This window comes from Sturnira hondurensis, unplaced genomic scaffold, assembly GCF_014824575.4.
Source record: "Sturnira hondurensis isolate 20B ecotype Veracruz unplaced genomic scaffold, ASM1482457v3 Scaffold0005220, whole genome shotgun sequence".
Lineage (NCBI taxonomy): Eukaryota > Metazoa > Chordata > Mammalia > Chiroptera > Phyllostomidae > Sturnira > Sturnira hondurensis.
Window position 1 is genome coordinate 2,276,824 of NW_028077851.1, and position 24,131 is coordinate 2,300,954.

The following is a 24,131-nucleotide window of genomic DNA, read 5'->3' on the forward strand; positions in this document are numbered from 1 at the left end:
GAAAAGCCTATAGCCTCTACCAAAAAAACTGCTGGAACTAATAAATGAATTTGGCAAAACAGCGGGTTACAAAGTCAATATCCAGAAATCAACGGCATTTTTGTATATCAACAATGAAACAGAAGTAGAAAAAATCAGGAAAAAAATCCCATTCGATATAGCAAAAACAAAAATAAAATATCTGGGAATAAACCTAACCAAGGAGGTAAAAGACCTGTATGCAGCAAACTATACAATACTGAAGAAAGAAATCAAGGAAGACGTGAACAAATGGAAACATATACCATGCTCATGGATTGGAAGAATTAACCTCATCAAAATGTCCATACTACCCAAAGCAATTTACAGATTCAATGCAATACCTATTAAAGTTCCAATGACATATATGTCTGTTCCAATATGTTCCATAAAGTTCCAATATGTCTGTGACATATTTCACAGACATAGAACAAACACTTCAAAAATTTATATGGAACCATAAAAGACCCTGAATAGCAGGTGAAAATTTGAGAATGAAGAACAAAGTATGAGGGATTACAATACCTGATATCAAACTATATTACAAGGCCACTGTAATCCAAACAGCCTGGTACTGGCATAAAAACAGGCATATAGACCAATGGAATAGAACAGAGAACCCAGAAATAAACCCAACTCTCTACAGTCAATTAATATTTGACAAAGGGGGCAATAACATAAAATGGAGTAAAGATAGCCTCTTCAACAAATGGTGTTGGGAGAACTGGACAGCTACATGCAAAACAATTAAACTCGAGCACCAACTTACACCATACACCAAAATAAATTCAAGGTGGATAAAAGACTTAAATATAAGCCAGGAAACCATTGAAGCCCTAGAGGAGAACATTGGCAGGAAAATCTCAGATATTCCACGCAGCAAGATTTTTACTGATACGTCCCCTAGAGCAAGGGACATAAAGGAAAGAATAAACAAATGGGATCTCATCAAAATTAAAAGCTTCTGCATGGCTAAGGAAAACAGGATCAAGATAAAAAGAGAAGCAACAGTTTGGGAAAACATATTTGCCAATGACACCTCAGACAAAGGTTTAATCTCCAAAATATACAAAGAACTCACACGACTCTACTCAAGGAAGACGAGCAACCCAATTAAAAAATGGGCAAAGGACTTGAACACACACTTCTCCAAGGAGGACATACAGAGAATGCAGAGACACATGAAAAAATCCTCAATATCACTAGCTATCAGAGAGATGCAAATCAAAACCATAATGAGATACCACTTCACACCAGTCTGAATGGCTACCATAAACAAAGAAACAAACAACAAGTGTTGGAGAGGTTGTGGGGAAAAGGGGACTCTAGTTCACTGTTGGTGGGATTGCAGACTGGTACAACCACTATGGAAAGCAGTATGGAATTTTCTAAGAAAACTAATATGGACGTGCCTTTTGACCAAGCAATTCCACTGCTAGGAGTATATCCTAAGAACCCTGAAACACCAATCCAAAAGAACCTATGCACCCCAATGTTCATAGCAGCACATTTACAATAGCCAAGAGTTGGAAGCAACCTAGATGCCCATCGGTCAATGACTGGATCAAAAAACTATGGTACATTTACACAATGGAATTCTATGCTGCAGAAAGGAAGAAGGAGCTCCTACCCTTTGCAACATCATGGATGGAACTGGAAAGCATTATGCTGAGCAAAATAAGCCAGGCAGTGAAAGACAAATACCATATGACATCACCTTTAACAGGAATCTAAACAACAAAACAAACAAGCAAGGAGAATGTAACCAAAGACACTGAAATACAGAACGTGCTGACAGGGTCCAGAGGGGAGAGAATCATAGGGGAAAAGGGGAAGGACTCATGTGAATAAGTATAAAGGACACATGGACAATAACTAAGGTTGGGGGCAGAGATGGGAGGGAGGTGGGGAGCACTGGGGGGGGGCAGGGCTGAGAATACAAGAAAGAAAACTGTACTTGAACAAGAGTTAAATAAAAAAAAAATAAAAAAATAAAATGCCAAAGGTTAAAAGTAAAGAGAGAATCTTAAAAGCAATAAGAGAAAAGCAGACAGTTACCCACAAAGGAGTTCCCATAAGACTAAAAGCTGATTTTTTTCAAAAGAAACTTAATGCAGGCAAGATGGGACTGGCAAGAAGTATTTCAAGTCATGAAAGGCAAGGACCTACATCCAAGATTACTCTCCCCAGCAAAGCTATCATTTAGAATGGAAGGGCAGATAAAGTGATTCTGAAACAAGGTAAAGCCAAAGGAGTTAATCATCACCAAGGTATTATTACAGGAAATGTCAAAGGGACTTATTTAAGAAAAAGAAGATAAAAACCATGGACATTAAAAAGGCAATAAATTTAGAACTGTCAACAATGGAATATAAACACACACACAGACACACACACATGCACTAAGCAAAATACCAAAACAAGAACAGAATCATAGATATGGAGATAATTTGGAGGGTTATCAGCTGGGAGGGGAAAGGAAGAGAATGGGTGAAAAGGTACAGGGAACAAGAAGCATAATTTGTAGGTACAAAATAGACAGGGGAATGTTAAGAATGGTATAGGAAATAGAGAAGCCAAAGAACTTATATGCACAGCCCATGTTCATGAATTAAAGGGGGGACTCCTGGAGGGAAGGGGTGTACTAGGCGGAGCGGGGCAAAGAGGGAAAAATTGGGACAACTGTAATGGCATAATCAATAAGATATACTTAAAAAGGACAAAATCTCAGAAAAAGTTAAATCACTTTACTAAGGTTGCTAAGATAGAAAGTGGAAAACTAGGATTTTGACATAGTTCTTAAGATTCTAAGTGATTTCTTTTATACTACAGAGAATCTAAAAGCATATTTTTTGAAAATTTTATTTTAAAGGAAGTATTCCAGCATTATACACCAAATGGTATAGTATACTATTTTATTATTTTTTTAAAAAATTAATTCTTACTGTGGGAAGAGTAACACAAAAGTGTACAATCTCCTAATGAAGGCTGGGTCACCATTACAGAAAAAGGCCAACAAGTGAAATGGAATGAAAACATGAAAATACAAGTACTTTCTGAGCTGAATTGATTGGTTAATGCATTCACTGTCCGGATCATGATCAAAGAGAATCTTTCAATTACCACTAGCTAGAAAGGAAAAGTGCCAATATAAATATATTGCATTCATTTCTAAACTTCTTCAGTGTTATTATATATGCTTTCACTCATTTCTATTGTTTTCATTTCTAATAGAGGTGAAAAACTTATTAAGGCAGATAAGCATCAGCTAAGAAATGGATTTACAAAGAAAAACAGCCAAATATTCATTAACAAGAAAGAATATGCCTTTCCATAAAGTATAATGTACTTTTACTCCATTGCTAGTAATAAAATAACAGAATTAATTAATTAATTAATTAATGACTCTGCAGTCATTAATTAATTAAACAAACATTGACAAATTAAAATTTGGAACCTTGTTTTGTGAGCATAGAATCAGAGCAAAGGCAGTTTGATTGTTTTATGAGTTATTTTTCCCAAATGATGATAGAGGGGAATTACCCTTGTTATACAACCAAATACTTTCTTTTGATCTCTTGTCACAAATCAACCATGAAGAATTTTGATTTCAAATTCTCTTTTCTCTAGATTCTTAATTTTACTCTACTTCAACCATGCTACATCCTACAATCTTAAAATATTATATTATATGTTTATTCTGATATAATAGTATGATTATAACTAATATAACTTGTTTTGATTCTTTTGTACTTCTACAAAATATACAGCGCTCACTTTTTTATAAGCCGTAGCTTTTCATTATTTATTAAAGAAAGACTTTTTCCAATGAAAATGAAAATAAATCCAAGTATACTTACCACATGAAGAATTTTATTCTCAGTTTCATATACAGTACAATCCTAAAAAAATAAACATAGACATTAGTTTTGAGAAAAATCAAGCATTCATCCTAAATACTTGCTTAGGAATTGTACTTCAATTTGAAAAAGTCTTGACAATTGAAAAAAAAGCAGCAATAATGAGAAAAAATCTGGAATACTATATGCCAACATATGCATAATGGTTACTCCAATGGTCAGTTACAGGGATATTCTCATTTTTGCTTAAATGTGTTTTCTATTTTAACTAATTAATTTTTTTCTGAATATAATGCCTTTATTCTTCCTTATTTTTGTTCAATTATAGTTGTACCAATTTTCCCCCACTGCTCTCCCCTGCCCTGCCCACCCCCCGCTCCCAAAGCCAATCCCCACCCTGTTGTCCATGGGTCCTTATACATGTTTCTTGACTCGTCCCTTCCCCTTCTTTCCCCCATTTTAAACACATAAAAGAAATGACAATTTATATTAAATAAATGTAAAAACAAACATTGGGAAAACATTTTTTTTGAAAAAAATTTTTAACCATTCTATCTAAAGTTTTACATGTGACAAATGTTTTTGTTGAAATATTTCCAACATTTAATATGATAATTCATTATAGATTGGGACATTAAGAGAAACACTAATATTTATTTCAATAGTCATATTAAAATATCAAAAATACTTTTATATTTTAATTATTGTAAGCTATTAAATATGCTTTACATTATGCATTGAAAATTGGTACATGCTGTGAATAAACACCAAGTTTATTGCTCTTGCCTAAATTCCAGTCCCTGAAATTATTTTTAAAATTATTTTTACAAAATCACCATTGTCTTTTTACTTTCAATTGCTATACTTATAATAAGCTGCAACATAGCAAAGTGATCTCTGCTTAGAAAGTGTGCATTCCTATTGTTCAGTTCTCTCAAGGAATTTATGAAATGGGAATTTATGAAATCTAGTCAAGGAGTTGTGAGGATTAAATGAGAAAATGAGATAAATGGCTTAGTACAGTATCTAGCATACAGTAATTGATAAATATACATTTCAACTATGTATCATTGCTCTGTATCTTAAACAATTTTAAACTATTTTTACTTCAAAATATAAAATTTATGAATTATATTTAGCTACATAATTATGAAAAAATATCCATATTCCACCATACTGCATATTTCAAGGAATAACAGTCCTTTTCACTTTTCCCTGAACTTAATTTTAACAAAAAGGAATCTTGCTTAGCATAATTTTTCATAATGCCATTTCACCACAATACCTTGTCAGAAGATGTACATATTCTTATCAAGGGCAGAATTTTTAGAGTTAAATTTCGGTCTGATTCATTTCACAAACTAATAGAAATACTTAAGGATTGGGTCTTGCTATCCTGAGGGCTCCTGTGCCAAAGAAGAAGTTTGTTACAAATATAGTCATATCTATGTCTATATTCCTACATAAAGTAAACTCTTAATAATTAAGTATGAATTATGTACAGATGAGCCAAGGTGTAGATAAAACATTTATATTTGGAAAGTGCATTTGTACTGTCATCTGAATTTGAAGGGTCCAATTTAAAAAAAAATTAACTTCAAACAAAATTACACTGGGAAGAGATGATTTGGAAAAAGCTGGGCAGTTGCCCAGTTTCCCTATGCTTTCTTTACAGCTTGCTTCAGCTGTAATGGATGCAAGTTTCATTATTTACCTACCTTCTTAGAATTGGAGAATATGAGTAAATGTTTAAACTTCAAAGGGATTCTCAAGGAAAAAAGTAAATATGATCTAAATGTATATCCTGCTAGTGATATAATGCTCACACAGAATATTTCAAGTCTCTTGATTTTTAAAATATTTTATTTATTTATTTCTAGAGAGAGGGGAAGGGAGGGAGGGAGAGAGGAACAGAAACATCAATGTGTGGTTGCCTCTAGCACACCCCCAACTGGGGACTTGGCCAGCATTCCAGGCATGTGCCCTGATTGGGAATCGAACTGCGATCCTCTGGTTCGCAGGCCCATGCTCAATCCACTGAGCCATACCAGCTAAGGCTCAAGTCTCTTTAAAATATAATACTTTACTTGCACATCCCTAGTGTAATATTTTGTGTAACAAAATATTATGCTATTTTCAGCAATCAAAGTTTGTTGGTAGTAGTGTTGTTATTCTGTTGTTTTGTTAATTGTTTTATCTACTTCTGGCCAAGATGGAGGCGTAGGTGAAAACACTCCTCCTCGCACAACCAAGTTAAAAGACAACAAAGTATTAGTAACAAAAATGCAACCAAAACACAGAAAATTGAACTGCACAGAAGTCAGAGTTTACAGACAACAAAGTATTAGTAACAAAAATGCAACCAAAACACACCACAGAAAATTGAACTGTATGGAAGTCTGACAACAACGAACCATTCAGCCAGATGGGTAAAAGGGGTAGCGTCAGAAGCTGGTGGAGCGGGTTCAGGCAGGAAAAATTGGCCAGACCAACCTAGGCGTGCAGGCCGCAGTTGGCAGATTCCAGGCATGGGGTGGCAATGGGCAGACCCAGTGAGGGTGCAAGGCGGCTGGCTGACCGAGGTCACATATTCACGCGCAGATAAACCAGGCAAAGGAATGAGCAGTGAGACAGACCTCGCAGGCTAGGGCCCCAGCAACAGGAATTAAAGCCTAAAAGTACCAATTGGAAAAACTCTGGGGTTTGAGGTGCTGGGAGAAGCTCACAGGGAGAGACCCACAGGGTCCTGGAGGATGCACAGAGCCACACACCCAGGAGCTGGCACCAGGGGAATCAGGTTTGCTTGCGGGAAGCAGCAAAGGGGACTGAAATCCGAGAGAGAGCAGAACAAACACCATTGCCCCTCTCTGACCCCACCCCCACATACAGCATCACAACCCAGCGACTGGGTAGCCCCACCCTGGTGAACATCTAAAGCTCTGCCCCTCATACTTAATAGGTGTGAACAGACCAAATCATTATGGCTCAAGAATAGCTCAAAGCCCCAGAGCCAATAATTTTAAGCGACCAAGAGATAGCCAACTTATCAGATGCACAGGTCAAAACACTGGTGATCAGGATGCTCACAGAATTGGTCGATTTTAGTCACAAATTCAAGGAACAAATGAAAGCTAAACTAATTGAAATGAAGGCAAATGCACAGGAAACCAATAGTGATGGAAAGGAAACTGGGACTCAAATCAATGGAGTGGACCAGAAGGAAGAAAGAAACAACCAAACAGAAAACAATGAAGAAACAAGAATTCAAAAAAATGAGGAGAGGCTTAGGAACCTCCAGGACATCTTTAAACATTCCAACATCTGAATTATAGGGGTAGCAGAAGGGCAAGAGGAACAGCCACAAGTGGAAAACTTATTTGAACAAATAATAAAGAACTTCCCCAATCTGGCAAAGGAAATAGACTACCAGGAAATCCAGGAAGCTCAGAGAGTCCCAAAGAAGTTGGACCCAAGGAGGAACACACCAAGGCACAACATAATTACATTAGCCAAGATTAAAATGAAGGAGAGAGTCCTAGAAGCAGCAAGAGATAAGGGGACAGTCACCTACAAAGGAGTTCCCATCAGATTGTCAACTGATTTCTCAAAAGAGACCTTACAGGCAAGAAGGAGCTGGAAAGAAGTATTCCAAGTCATGAAATCCAAAGACCTACAGCCAAGATTGCTCTATCCAGCAAAGCTATCATTTAGAATGGAAGGGCAGATAAAGTGCTTCTCAGATAAGGTCAAATTCAAGGAGTTCATCATCACCAAGCCCTTATTATATGAAATGTTAAAGGGACTTATCTAAGAAAAAGAAGATAAAAAATAGGAACAGTGAAAGGACAGCAAACTCACAGTTATTAACAACCACACCTAAAACAAAAGCAAACCAAGAGGACAGCTAGGTCAGGAGCGGAACCACAGAAATAGAGATCACATAGAGAGTTAGCAACAGGGGAGTGGGAGGAGGAGAAGGGGAGAGAAGGNTATATATATATATATATATATATATATATATATATATATATATCTGTTTTTATATATATATATAAAAAAATTATATATATATGTCTGTTTTTCCTAGCTCTGCCTACTGAAAAGGCATAGAAACAATGATTAATCTAGTAATAAATAAACTTTATTTGCCATTTCCCAGACCTTCTTAGAAAATGGCTGATTCCAAATCTGGTATAGGAAATGTACAAGATGAGCTTGGGTTATATTGTGCACAAGACAGAAAGAAGTTATTAAAGACTATGAGGATTGTGTGAATAGGACTGAGAAGTAAATATAAAGAAATTCTCACTGGCCAAAGAGCAATTTGAGCATCTAAAAGGATAACTGGAATGGATGAAACAGTAAATATTAAATATTACAGATATTAATATGATGCTAAATTTTAAATATATGAAATAAATCCAAATAAATAGTTTGGTAATATTGACTATAGTGAATGAATTCAACAATGTATAACGGATGTAATTTTCTTCTTATTTCAACAAATATTTGTCAAGTGTGCTAAGGATGCAATAAAACATTGCCCCTGACCTAGGGAAGAGAAGTTTAAGGAGATAAATGTTGACACAAATAAGTTTAAATGCATAGAATTCCAAAGTCTTCATGCAGTTTTAAGTTTCAATAACTTTAGAAATGCCACAAAAGTATACAAATAAACATGTGAAGGGTCAATTATTTAAATTTAAAAAATGTTAATATTTTTATTTTTTATTGTTGTTCAAGTACAGTTGTCTTCATTTCCTCCCCACCACTCCCCCCACCCTCCCCACCCCCTCCTCCCACCTTCGATCTTATCCTCCTTTAGCTTTGTCCATGTGTCCCCCTCCTCCCATTACCCCCCCTCTGGTTACTGTCAGTTTGTTCTTAATTTCCATGTCTCTGGTTATATTTTGCTTGCTTGTTTTGTTAATTTTTCATTAAAATTCAACATGGCCACTGTGTTGTGCTATACAAGACTCAAGTCAAATTTCAAACTTCGGAAAAACATTCATCAACTGCTGGCCCTCAATAACAAAAAGATTGCATTTGTAATCCTAAACTTACAATTACTCAAAGAATGAAGTGCTAATGTATACTTGAAAATTTTGACATTATCCCATTAGACAAAGTCTAAGGGAGATACATCAGTTGAATGAGGTGGCTGAGTTTTTCCAGTGTAAAAAACTGTCACATCCAAATGTTAAAATTAAAAACTTACTATTTGAAATAAACAAACTAATTTAAAAAATAAATTGATATGATTTATTCATTTTGATGTTTGTAGCATATTTACACATGGAAAGTTATTAAAATTTGAATCTGCACTAAGACTTTTAGAATATCCACAATTACTCTAATAAAGGCAGGATCATAGAGCTAGGGTTACAGAGGAGGAAAGAACCAGCTCTGTCTTTAAAAAATTCCAGAAATTTGGCTTTTAATTGGGTCTTGGAAAAAATAGGTCTTTAGGCAAAAAAGGCATTATTACAAAAGCAATGAAACTACACTCAAACACAGCTACTATAGCAATTTTCAAGATATGTAAGAATCACTTGGAAAGTGGGTCAAATCGCAAATTGTCAGGTTTGTCTCCAGAAATACAGATTTAGTAGATTCACAGTGGGGGTCCCCAAGATGATTCTGATAAAAATGTTATTTTGAGACATATTCAATACTTAAATCTATTTTATAGGACATCACGGTTATAGAAGAGTTCCAAACCAAATGAAACAAAAAATGATCAAATATATATAATCCATAAAACAGTAAATGGATTTAACAATAGCATCAGTTGTTTCACCCTAAACAGTTCTCAGCTCCTTCTGCAGAACTATGTGTTTCAATTGTACATTCATCCAATTTATTGATTGGGATTTTTCCTTTTAATAAATATTTCTTTCTTTAATAGCTTACTACTTTGAATAAGTGCTTTTACTTGATTGTATTTCTACTTTTTTTTCAGCCAGATTGTCCCGCTCACTACTGAAAGCCACAGGCTTTCACAAAGGGCAAGACATAGCGAATTAAAACCAACAAAACAGAAAAACAAAAAGTACATATTAACCTGCTACTTTTTATTAGGAAGAATAGAAACTAAATGACTGTGTTCTATTCAGTGAAGCTATAATTTTGTGGAGTTCATTTTATCATGCTAAATATCATGCTAAATATTTAAATAGCCCTAGGTACTTTGGGGGATTCATGTTATTAGGAAGTTATTTCCATCAAAATGTTATTTTAAAATATTTCCTTCTCAAGTGTGAATTTTATTAATATTCATGGCCAAATCTTTCCCCAAAAGATCATACCCCAAGTTTTAAAAAGAAAATGGCAGTAAATATGGAGAAATCTACATTTTATGAACCTATTCATGCTATGGAAAGGTACACTTCTGATGTTCTACTTATTTTTAGGTTAGGATTAAATTTAGATCTTTAAAATTGGATTTAGAGCTATGCCACTATATACTCCCAGGAGTTCTCTTCAGTGGTTCATGCCATCTTTTACTGTACATGCAAAATAACACTTGTATTTTTTCTTTATCTTTTTTTCATATAATGTTTCTAAAAAACATGTGATGTACATTTAAGTTCTTAATAGGGAAATATTTATAAAAATGAGGAATATTTCTTCAATTTTGATCACTTTTCTTAAAAAGTAAGTATGCACATAAACACACAGATGAAGTATACACACACAGAGGATCATAATCAATTACCTTTTCTGATGCAATTGCTATACTGAGGAGGATAAAAAAAATTTCTATCCTATATGTTACTATTGATGCTCCATACTTTGGCAACAAGTTTTAGGCACTTGAGTGTCATAAAGCTCAGTACAAGTAATATTACTTATCAACTGATAAATAATAGTTATCAGTACACAGTACAACTTAAGAACAGTACATAGATTGTTAACATTGAATGCATAGAGTGAAGAAAAATGGTGTATGTCTAGTGTAATATGCAACTATATTTCATGGAACATTATAATTATAAATGCTATATAAATTTCACTTCTAGTACATATTATAGTATAGTTGTACAAATAATATGAAAATATTGTTCAGCTTATGAGTAATATCTAGATGATTCACCTATGCAATCCTCTAATAATGGTCCCTTCACACCGAATACTTCACATATTCACTTAGTAAGCTATGAAAATACCTTCATATGAGTTAGTGTTATATTCTCATTTATTCATTCATTTGCTCAAGTCACAATTCCATTTTCCATAAAGGGTTTTTTGGCATCTTCTAAATACAAATCACTGTCACTCAGTACTGGGTGATCAAAGATAAATTAAACTTGGTTCTTTACCATCATCATTTCATTATATAGTAGAGGAGAAAACATACAAGGTAGACAAGATAAATACTATAAAATATCTCATAAAAAGAGACAAATTCTGACTTGTTAACTCTGGAGTGACCTTATAGAAGAGATGGTGTTTCAGCTGGCATTAAAGAGCCTTTAAATCTGGAAATTTGGGGTCCATGAAGAAGGACTATTTTAGATTGTACAAACACATGAATAAAGGTACAATCAGAAGTAAGGAGACCATTTGGCTAGAACATCAGATAAGCAGAGCGAATGTAGTGAGAAAGAAAGTCTAAAAAATAATGTGGGGTCATATTGTATAAAGCTACCAAGACTAGGCTGAAGAAATTTTTGTTTGTTTTAATGTGAATAAGAATTTTATTTTTCTGTAACAATCCATTTTGAAGCCCCTTTGCCCCAGGGTAGCAAAAACTTATCTCAGTCAATTGACAATTTCTTGTGACTTTACTTCAGGAGGGTGAAAGTCAGCATAGCTTACCTAGTATGTGGCTGGTGTGTAACATCAATGTGAATGGCATGTGTGTTAGGGGGTGTGGGAGAGGAGTTCAATCTCTCTGGTCTAGCTAACAACTCCCATAGCTATCTCTTGTTCCTTTTCTTATGGTTCCTTTCCTTTTGTTCTTTTCCTTTAGTTACAAGAGTAACTTTGATGCCATGACTCAGATAGGGTAACTCTGCAAAGCTACGTTATCACCTGGAACATGCCATGTAGACATTTCATCTCAAAGGAAGACGGAGGAGTGTGCACTTTACTAATACAAGGGAGTGCTCACAGATGTATGAATATGGAAAGTATATGACTGAATATAAGTTTTATGAAAATGATGAAGAAGAAATTGTGGATTTGGAAGGGAGGAGAACTGGAGGCAAGGAGATCAGTCAGAATATTCTTTCAGTAGAAAATGTGTATGTAATCAGGACTTGAATTGAGGTCATGAAGGTAGAAGGGGAGATAAGAAGATGTGGATGACACAAATAAAGCCATGAATGAGATAACTGGGTGACTGATTCATTAGATACAGAGAATTATGGGGAGTGAAAAGTTAAACTTGTTCTAGGGATTCAAGGCTCAGCAAATGAATGAATGACATAGTAGAGATGGTAGGAGGAGAGAATTTGGAAAGAATAGAAGAATTTGGGGCATGTGAGATTAGAAGTGGCTAAGACAATGGATGTATTATAGAAAGCTGTACAGCAAGCAGCTTTTAAACCTCAACTTCATCTAAAATAGAGCCAGATCTTGGAGATATTTACATTGAAGCGACAGTTAAAGGTACAAGAAAAAACTTCAATATATTCATAAAAAATAAGTATTGTGAGACGATAGCTTGAGGACAGGAGCTCTGACAATACTTGTGTTTAGGAACCAAAATAAGTAAAAGTTAGTTGCATGGCCAGAAGTAAATGGAGAAAGTGGTGTTTCAGAGACATATCTAATAATAGCAATAATAGAGTTACAATAATATGCTCTATTTCTGTGCTGCCTAATTGGGTAGTCATTAGACACATGTGGCTACTGAGCATTAGAAATGTGGCTAGTGCAAATAGGATGCAATTTTCAATTTTACTTAATGTTAATTGATTTAAATTTACATTTCAATTGCCACATGCAACTAGTAGTTACCATGTTAAACAGCAGCACAGGTCTAGAGAACTACACTATAGTCTATCCAACAGTTACAGAATGGTTAGACGTTTAGCAAGCATTTCACACAAATAACACTAAAAGCAGTATCTGTGAAGAAAATGAAGAGATTTTGTTCCCAGTTATTAACCAGATGCTTCATTTTTTTCCTTCTGCAAAGAGCAGATTCCAATACATTATGGCATCTATAGTAGCAAAACAGTACAATGAAACCAATTTTCTCTGGAAGGATAATAGATGGAAAAGAACCATGAAGAGATACTCAAAGTACCAATCACAGAGTTGTGTGGGCATAGAAAGCAGTGCCAGGGATAAAACATTTGCAATGGGTGGAAGGTAACAGTCCAAACTAAATTTATATTCATCAAAGACTGAAAGCTGTCTGAATACACTGAGTGCAAAGAACATTCACAGTGAATACACAGGTGCCATCATTCTTCTTGAATATGAAATAAAAATGCCCTTGTTTAACTCTAAATTAACATATATAAATGTCCTTGGCAAACAAGTTAGAGTTAGGATCACCTGACAAATACTTCCTTGGCAAATCCATCATCAGTTTGACTGACTCAATGACCACGAACTTATTAGTGGTCCTGCTGTTGTTTTGGGAATGAGAAGAGGAAGCTTTATAGTATCTACTGAAATTTAAAAATGACCATTTTTTTAAAAGAACAGGTTAAGATTTTCATTACATTAAATAAGGTTATGAATTGTAATATAAAATGAGCAATAAACAAAGAATGGGATGAGAATGTGGGTGGGCATGACCTTAATGGCTTGTAGTCTCTGTGTTGCTGAACTGTCATATTATTCTGCACCTTGCATCTTATGCCTGTTCAGAATCCCACTCCAGTTAACCACCAGAAAATTATCTAAACTAAAACACCCACTTGGTTCTAATCACTCCAGTCTTCCACTTGAAAGTGAAAGATTTATGTCCCAATAGTTGAATAGATATGGAAACCAATTTGTTAGCATGTTAGAGAGATTTGGGGGTACAGGCAGAAGTGGGGCTGGTTACTTTTTCAGCATCCAAATGGCTAACATAACCAAAACCACTGAGTCTTTTCAAGATTGAACTGTTAAAATGGGATAAAAAGTAAAAATGTTAAGTCAAGGTACAAATGACCAGAAAACTCATTAGAGTGAGACTGTGATCCCTGTAAGTTTAATAGCTTTATTTTCATGACTGAAAGAGTCATTGGGGATAGCCAATGGGGATAATGAGGCTCAATTTGGTAGACCTTCAAAAGAAATATGACACAGAATCAATACCATTTAAGGTTTCCTGGTAGTAACACTGACTATAAGACAGAATTTTAAGCTTTGAAAAATTCCCAGAGATCTTCTCCCTCCCCCCAAACCTACCACCCATATTCCAGTCAATTATACTTAAAAATACCAAGACACATATGAACACAAATACACTACTGAGGGGAGAGAAGAAATTCTTCAAACTTAATCCTTATGAAGGTATTTTTTATATTTACATTTTCTACATAATTTAATATTATTGCCTCTTTCCTTATGTTCAGATAAACACTGCTGTCCTTAAAATTCAAGTATAATGTTATAGTAGAATTTTTAATGGATTCATGGCTGTGGCAAATTTGTATTAAGATGTATCAGTATATGAGGTCTGTCATAAAAAGTCTAGCTATTGCTAATATAACAAGAATGTTTTGCATGATATTGATGTAATCTGGAAGCCAAGGACAGTGGACTGGAATGCACATACGTGAACAATGACAACTTTGATGTAGTAGTCAGTGGGGACAGTAGATGTGATGAGAAAGCACATATGCTGTGTGGCTGTGCATTTCTTTTTCTTTTTCTTTTGTCTTATTGTTGTTTAATTACAGTTGTCCCCATTTCCCCTCCACTCTCCCATGCCCCTTCCACCCCCACCTTTCACACTCAATCCACGCCCCCCCACCACCACTGACTTTGTCCATGGGTCCTTTAGATTTGTTCCTTGACAACCAACTGAGCAAGTAGAGCAATGAATCTGCATTAAATTTTGCATTAAACTTGAACATTCCTCAGCAGAAACTATTTGGATGATTCAGAAGGCCGCAGATACAAGCAACTGGTGATTGGCAGCTTCATCATGACAGCACACCTGCTCATGCATCATGTCTCATGCTGTTTTTTTGTGAAACATCAAATCACCCAGGTGACTCAGCTGCCACCCCCCCACCCCCAAAATCCCAGATTTGGTACCATGTGACTTCTGGCTTTCCCCAAACTAAAATCACCTTAGAAACAGAAGAGATTTCAGACTGTTGGTGAGACTCAGGAAAATATGACAGGGAAGCTGATGGCAACTGGGAGAATTGTGTGAGGCCCCAAGGTGCCTACTTTGAAGAAGACTGAGGCGTCATTGTCCTAGGTACCATGTTTCTTGTATCTTCTATCTTCTTCAATACATGTCTCTATTTTTCATATTACATGGCTGGATACCCTTTGGAAAGACCTTGTACACTTCCTTTTTTTTAAAGGTAAAAGGAAACTTCTTTGAGCCACTAAAGTCAGCTATGGATATGTGACTTACTTTGTCCAGTGAAATGTAAGCAGAAGTGCTGCCTCATTTCCATGCATAAACTTTAAGAACCAGAGCACAGTTCACCATGTTCTCTTTTCCCTCTGCCATGGTGACCAGCTGTATTTGATAAGAGGCTATTCTGGGCTTTGAAGTGAAGAGGATGTGGAGTAGAATTACAGTAACCAAGGGTGGATATGAAGCATGAGCACTGAACATGAGTGTTATTACAAGGAACTAATATTTTGGGGTTGTTTGTTACTGCAGTATAATATAATTTACTTAACTGATACAATCCTCCACCAAATACAAGCAGAAAAAAATAGAACACGCATGCAAATGAAGAACTAACCAATGCAGAATTTAATGTGATAAGTACTGAGGAATTTTATATGCTGCATCTCTTTATTTTAGGAAATGTGAGTGCTATTTTCAGAGGTGCTATGTCACTCCTCACACCCTGTAATTCACAATAAACCTCAGATTGCATTCTGCTACTTTGATGCAAATCTAGTATTTTCCCATCTTGTATTTATAGACAAAATTTACCTCTATTTCTTATGTCTAGTTTATGTTCATTTGTCCTAATTACTTAATTCTGACCTTCATCAACCTGCCTCTGTGAATTATAATTTTAGTCCATTATTTCACTTGTTTTATGGCCCATCTGAATTACCTATCTGATGTTGGTGGTCATCCTGACCCAACTTGAGAGGCCTTGGTTTTTAAAAACTTACTTTGTCAGTAGAGGCAAAATGCCTTAGAAAATCAGTGTCTATAACTAGTAACTCTGTTCTTTGGTTTGTCATCTTATGTAGGCATAAAAATCTAAGCCATAGATTTTTGTAAAGATTTAATGACACACTACATGTAAAGCATAATATGATTAATAATAAATACTAAAAGTAAATAATCATTATTCCTTCTTGTTTTACCAACTCTATTTCCTGTCTCTATTGACACCATATTAATTTCTAGTACTGGGTAGAATGTACAATGTACAATGTACATTTGTAGAATTTATTACAAATGTACAATGACCATTTTTATTAACATATTTGATATTTCCAAGAAGAAGTCTAATCTTTTGGGATATGCACTTATGGCACAGATAGACTATAAACAACTGATAATTAGTTGTAAATTCTAAACTTTAACTAGCTTCCATTACAAACACTTATCAGTAGTTGAGCCTCCTGATCCACAGTTCTCAACCATTCAGCCTATGGTAAAGTATGGGTAATACACATTTTTAACAAGCTTCTCCAAATGAATCATAGTGCATAGACCATGCCTTGGGAAACACTGTTCTTGATCACATATATTTCCTTTCCACCTTGCACTCATCTCATACTAAATCAGTAAAGTATATGAGTACAGCACAATGGTCATCAACTTTGACTCCATACTAGAATCAATGGAGGCATCATTAAAAAAAACACTGAATGGACTCACATGAACAAGTATAAAGGACACATGGACAATAACTAAGGGTGGGGGGGTGGAAAGGGGAGGGAGGGGGGAGCATGGGGCGGGGGGCGGGCAGGGTTGGGAATATAAGACAGAAACCTGTACTTGAACAAGAATTTAATAAAAATTATATTTAAAAAAAACAAAAAAACAAAACAAAAAAAACCCCCACTGAGGTGCAGTCCCAATTCAGAGAATCTAATTTAATGGATCTTGGATGGGGCCCAAGTATCAGTGTTTTTAAAAAGCTCTACACTTGATTTAAGGTAAAGTCAAACTTGAGAAGCAATGAGCAGAAAGTACTGCAAACTAAATCAAAGATCCATGACTGTATCTAAGGCCCAGTCATGTTACTTATTGATTTTGTCACTTTCCCTCTCTGAAATTCTGCTTACTCACTTACAAAATTGAGATTTTGACATTTGGTCTACTCAATTCACCTGATCATTGTGAGGAACGAATCTGATAACATGTTGTAAAAGTACTTTGCCAGCCTCAAAACAATGATATTATTCTTGCTTATGAACTTTATATAGCTCCTTTTTTGCTAATAGTTTTTTTAATGTCATTAGAAATATGGCTTATCCATATGATATGGTTTGAGGAAGGGGTTACAAAGGTGAGTAGAATAGCTCAGAGCAGAATATATTTATTCTACAAGGCAGTTTAGAATCCTTTTGAGGGAACAGGGCAGGAGAACACTTATGTAGATAGTTTAAATGGAAAGAAACAGGAAGCCTAGTGAGGTGTTTCATGGGGAGATGAGGGCTGTGAAAAACTGGGACATTAAAAAGGAAATTAATAGTTATTGTATTAATAACTGCTGAATAAACACTAGGCTAGGCATTTCAAAAGCTATTTAAAACCGTTGCACTTAAATAGGAGCAAGACACATAAGAAAACATTTACAGAACAAGAACTAAAAAGCTACCTAACCAGACATTTTTATTTCCCCCCTTAGGTACTTTTATAACACCCACTCTGGTATTGTATAGTCCAGTACCATAATATTCTAAATTTCTTTATGTTTCAGGATTCCAAATTTGGTAGCAGGTCAAAATTGGAAATTTTAAGCTATATAAAAAGTATTTAAATGATACTCAGAAATGAAAATATGGATTTATTTGGGGAGGGTGAGAAGCAGATTGGACAGTAGTGGGGACCTTTTCTAATTCCAAAACCAGCCCCCCTCTCCTGTGAGCCTCTGGTCTTCTCCACAGTAATTTTCCTCTCCCAGTAACTTCAAGAATTAATAGGGGGAATATGAAGAACCAATTTTGTATTTTTTTATAACTGGATTTCATCAACTTTGAAAATTAGTACTTTCTGTTTACTTCTCTTGTAGGTCTTCATCAGCATCAGAGTGAGTTACAGCAGCTACATTTAATATCCATTGATTTTCATATCTGCTTCTGCATTCAATCAGTTGAAATATATTGTTAGGTTCAAGTATATGAAGAGAATATGGTCTCCCACTGATATGTTGTTGAAAAATATTTTAAGATCTTTTTCAGATAATTACAAATATTTTTCTTTATAATATTATGCCAAAATTTGAGAAGTAGAAGTTTGCTTAATGTTAGTTACAGTGTAGAATCAGATACCTTTATCCTCTGTTACATTACATTCTATTGGCCTATAAAATAAATTTGGTAACATTTTTGGGGTGAAGTTTTAAGGGGATAATGAATCATTTCCTTTTTTCAACAAACTTATTTTCCAAACACTAGAGACACAGAAGTACATGAAGCACAGCACACATATCTTTAAATGGATTGGCATTATCTTTGGCTCAATCTCCTAAAAAAGAATAATCAAAATATGCTACAAATGGTAGCATATCAGGGACTCTCTTCTGAAGTTTATTTTATCACCATAATGGTTAGAAAACACCTAACCCATCTTTTTATGTCTGTTTCCATATACGTAATATAGCAGTAATGGTAAAAGTTCTATCTTTTTAGGGTCTTCATGAAAAAATTTTAAAAGCTTCTTGAAAGGTGAACTACATAGTAAGACAGTAAGACAAAAATACAATAATTCAGAGAGTAGAAAAATGAGAGCACATTACATAGATAAACAGTAAAAATTTGAGAACAGGATGTGATACAATTGTAAGGATGAGCATGTGCATCATACATAATCCAGCAATTATGCTTCCATGTACTTCTATGTACTTAAATATAGGTATATATCCAAATGTCTGTGGTCAGGAGAATGGATAAACATACTGGAGTACATGCAATTAAGTATTATATGAAGTTAAGGTAGGGTGGTGAACACAAAACACAATACACAAATGATGCATTATAGAATGGTACACCTGAAACCTTTATGCGTATTAACCAATGTCACCCCAATAAATTCAACAAAAAAGAAAGTGAATGAAGTAACTGAACAAAACATGAAGGAATTCAGAAACAAAATATCAAATGAAAAAAGTAATATGCAGAGTGATACTATTTATATAAAGTTTGAGGACAATACAATTAAATGAGATGTTTAGAAAAGTATATGAAACTATTTTAAGAAAAAGATGAAATAATAGACTCCTTACAAAGAGGCAGGGTGATGAGATGGGTGACAAGCCCAATTTTAAAACAATATTTGTAATGTTCTAGTTATTAAATTAGATGGCAGATTCATGAGTATAATCATGCTTCAAAACAATGTATTCTATTGTGTATATATATATAGATATATAATATTACATAAATTTTGAAATATAGTGTACTGAAGAAGACAGATACCTGAGCAATAGTATCCTGACATTTGGTAGATAAAGATTTTTTTCACTTTATCTTTTTATTGTTGTTCAAGTATAGTTGTCTCCATTTTTACCCTACTATGGCCCCCCACCCTTGGTCCTTCCTCCCTTTGGCTTTATCCACGTGTCCTTTATACATGTTCCTTGATGGACCTTCCTCTATTTCCCCCCATTATCCCTCTCCCACCTCCCCTCTGGTTACTGTTAGTTTGTTCTTGATTAGTACTGTATAGTATGCCACACATTTAGTTCTTCTGTTACTAATGGTGATATTATCTACATCTTTAAGTGTTTTGGCAGGAGGCTCAGAAAACATGCAAAATAGTCTAGGTTTGTAAAATAATAAACCCATGAAAACAATCTATTTCAGCATATTTGTATAATATACAGTAAACTTTTAAGTTTTTAAAAAAGATTTTATTTATTTATTTTTAGAGGGGAAGGGAAGGAGAGAGGGAGAGAAATATTAGTGTATGGTTGCCTCTCATGCATTCTCTGCTGGGAACTGGCCTGCAACCCAGGCATGTGCCCTGACTGGGAATTGAACCATGGTCGTTTGGTTTGCAGGCCCGCATTCAATCCACTGAATCCACTGAACTACACCAGCCAGGGCTACTTTTAAGTTTTTATTCACCACTCATGCCAGTGACAGAAAGCTGGAAAAATAATAAATTATTATGTCTCAATGTTCTAAATAGTGCTTACCTAGAATCTTAATTAGCATGTAATAATTCCATCATTCATATTTTCCTTTTCATTTTGAGGTTCCATAAAATTTACAGCTATCAATATTTTATTTTTTATAACAATAATGAAAATTTCTGTGTGTGTATGGGTTTATATCTATTCTCATTATAATGCTACATTCTAGGCCTTTGGAGAAATTTTGGCATACACATATAGTCTCAGCTTTGCTAATTCTATACATTTTTAGTTTTATATTTGTCTTTAGAAAAATAGTGTTCATGTTATCTGGGTACTATGTCTAGTAGTTCATGTCTAACTTCTGATTTACCATATTAAGATTATATAGAAAAGTTTAAAAAGATCTTGGTTTTGCTTCTTCATGATCAACCTAAAACAGCTGAAGAAACAAAGGATTAAGTATCTGAATTACACATATATTGCTTGTTTAAATATAAAGAAAATAAAAAGAGAATCACCTTTCATATTGGTTTCAACAGGTATGCTAAGTAATATAATTCATATTGTTTAAAAATTACATATACAGCTTGCCCTGGTTTTTGGTCTGAAATGCCCCACTTTCAATCCCAAGAGTCCAGTCCAGTTTTCAGGTCACCTATAATGTCTGATTCAGGGAGTTTGCTTAGACACTAACTCCCAGAATATAGAAAAAATAGTATTTAGAGTTGTTCTACAGATGAATGAGAGACTATCTTGGCTGGACTTCTGTATGTTTTAATACTACGTGAACTACAGAATATATTCTGCTAATCCCAGTATAATTTATAGCTATACTTTAGAACTTTACATGAATGTAACTACCACTCAAATCTTAATATCCCTTTTTACAACATACATTCTGTATGACTAAATATTATGCACTGGTCTTTTAGTTAAACTTTTTGAGTTTTCCATTTTCAAATCTAGGTTATTTGCATATGTAAATAGGGACAGCAAGTTCACAGGTAATCAAAATTAATTTCTGCATTACATTTGAACATGGATTTTTTAAAAAATATTTTATTCATTTATCTTTAGAGGGGAAGGGAAGGAAAGAGGAAGAGAAACATCAATGTATGGTTGCTTCTTGTGCATCCCCTGCTGGGAACTGGCTCCTGCCGGGAACTGGCCTGCAACTCAGGCATGTGCCCTGACTGGGAATCGAACTGTGATTGTCTGGTTCACAGGCCCGTGCTCAATCCATGAACATGGATGTTTAAAAATATCTTCCAAAATATACAGCACAGTAATGAGTTTGCATTAAAATCTAAAGAATACCCAAAATTCAATAAAATATATTTTAAAAAATCAGTCATTTTATAAGTAGGTCATTCTTCATTGCCACTAACTACAAAAATTAAGTGGAGCATCACTCCTTTAAATTTTTTTATGGAGTAAAAACCTAGCTGAGTTCAGTTTCCAAAGACATTTTTGTCATCTAGGGTAACTAGAATTGCCATTTATTAAGCACCCACTAAATACCAGGTTATCAGCTAGACCAATTACAATATTCAGAGCAACCCTACAATAATCAAAGTAGTGATCCACTTTTCCTGATAAAGAGTATTACAGATAAATAATTTGTCCGTGTTTATAGATTGTCAAAAAGCAGAGCCAGGAACATGAATTTGAATCTACTTTATGTCAAAGTCCACACTATTTTGCCTTAAAATTAAGAGCAAATGATAAAAAATTTCAACTAAGAATATTAATAAAGTACTATTCATAGAGAAGAAGTATAATAAAGTAAAATATAATAGCTATTGTCAATACAATTATAGGCCCAGTTTTCTTGCTAAATACTTAATGAAGCTTTAAACATCAGTTTTAAGCTATCCATTTTTATAAAATTCTGTAACCTTTTTAATTTTTATTTTTATAACATCTACAAATATGCTCTCGAAGAATGTATAACACAAATACCAATTCAATAAGTCCTAGAGAAGCTCTTGTTTTCTCTCTGGTATTTACTTAGAGTAAATAACCATCTGGTCAAGATAAAACAGGTTAGATGATATTCAAGGAGAAATACACTTTAAAAAGAGCTATACACTAAGAATGGTCATTTATATTTTTATTTAAAAAGCATATTTATAATATAGTTCATAAATTCTTTATGTTTATTTATTTGTATTCAAAATGGGATAAAGGTAAGAAAAGTGAAAGCATACACATAGAGGACACTGTTTACCAAAAATAAACATTTCCAGTATTAATCTTTGAAGAATATTTTTCAATTTTCTAGAATAAAAATTTTAAAAAGAAACAATATGTGTAATATGTAAATATGGCATAAAATCAAACAAATGAACAGTGAAAATGCCAGAATAACAACTTAATGACATTTACTTTAGGAAAGATGAAAGTGGTACCAGCTGTTTCTGGTGCTTAGGTTTCAATGAGTGTAACTATTCTTTATAGTTTACATTTTTTAATTAATGAGAATTATTGCTTTATAATAGTTTTTAAAGGATAAAAACTTAATTTGAACTGTGCCATAAAATTTTTAATTACTACGGCATAATACTAAATGAAAAAGACCAAACTTAAAATATATATGTGTATGTACATGAAAATGGATGAAATAAAACAGGCAAGATGATATTAGGGGTTTTCCTTGGGTAAAAGGATTACTAGCAAGGTTCGTTTTTCTTTGCATTCTCTAAATTTTTCTATAAAGCAGATTTTATTACTTTTATAACTTAACAGTAGAAAAATTAGAGGAGTAAAAATGAGCTAAATACAAATGTTTATACTGATGCATACAATAAGCCAGGACCATAAAAACTTCCTTTTAACATCTAAATGAACTTCCAGTTCTTGCCAGTGATAATCTAAGTTAAGATTTTTTCAATAGTAAATGATATTTCTTCAAATTATAAAGGACATATGGACAATAATAAGGGGGATGGAAATGGGGGAGGGAGACTGGGAGGGCTGGGGTGGTGGGGAGGGGTGGGGGAAAGGCAGAAAACTGTACTTGAACAACAATGAAAGAATTTTTTAAAAATTAATTAAAAAATTAGATGTTCGGGATGGAAATGGGGGAGGGAGACTGGGAGAGCTGGAGTGTTGGGGAGGGGTGGGGGAAAGGCAGAAAACTGTACTTGAACAACAATGAAAAAATTTTTTAAAAATTAATTAAAAAATTAGATGTTGGGGAGGCAAAATTAGATGTTGACTATACAGTAGGCAAAAATTACACTCTTAACATACATTGATGTTTTAAGAAAAGGTCTTTAGAATTTTTTTCTTTGCACTTTCTCCTCAAAAGTTATTTTTCAAAAATCTTATTGGAAAAGACTAGTGTTCTCTTCTTTTTCCCCCCTTTAACTTTCATCTGGAGATGGTAAAGGAAAGCAATATATTTTAAACACTATTCAGAAAACTAGTGATATTCAAGCATATGGGAAAAAATGGATCTAAAAAGGTTGAAAAATGAGCAAGCCCATAGGAAAACAGAAAGACATATTAATTCACACCATTTAAAGGGGATCATTTCAAGTAAAAGTATATTGTCAGAACTTGAATTTTGAAGGAAGTTTTCACTCTGTATTTAACATGTCAAAATATGATTTAAAATGTTTCACATGTTGAAATTTTTCTCTAAGCATGTAATTCAGATTTCACTGTATATGCAGCTGGAGAAAACTAACACTAAATGGAGGGGGAAACATATGTACAATTATCATTCAGAACGAAGTTGTTATTCGAATTTCTTTTATGTAGTCTCTATTTCTCATCAATTTTATAAATAATATTTTCTTGTTTTTCACCTCACACTTGCAAATCACTGTAA

At 34.2% G+C, this 24,131-nt stretch overlaps 1 protein-coding gene across 4 annotated transcripts in view; it reads right to left on the reverse strand.

Annotated features, from left to right (window-relative positions):
* The window catches only part of CNKSR2 (connector enhancer of kinase suppressor of Ras 2), a 301,559-nt gene that overhangs the window by 187,832 nt on the left and 89,596 nt on the right, over positions 1-24,131 (reverse strand). For all 4 annotated transcript variants that reach the window (XM_037046241.1, XM_037046240.1, XM_037046238.1 and 1 more), the window contains exon 5: positions 3,879-3,920. In XM_037046241.1, coding sequence (XP_036902136.1) covers positions 3,879-3,920 — 42 coding nt within the window. The remainder of the gene's footprint in view (positions 1-3,878; positions 3,921-24,131) is intronic.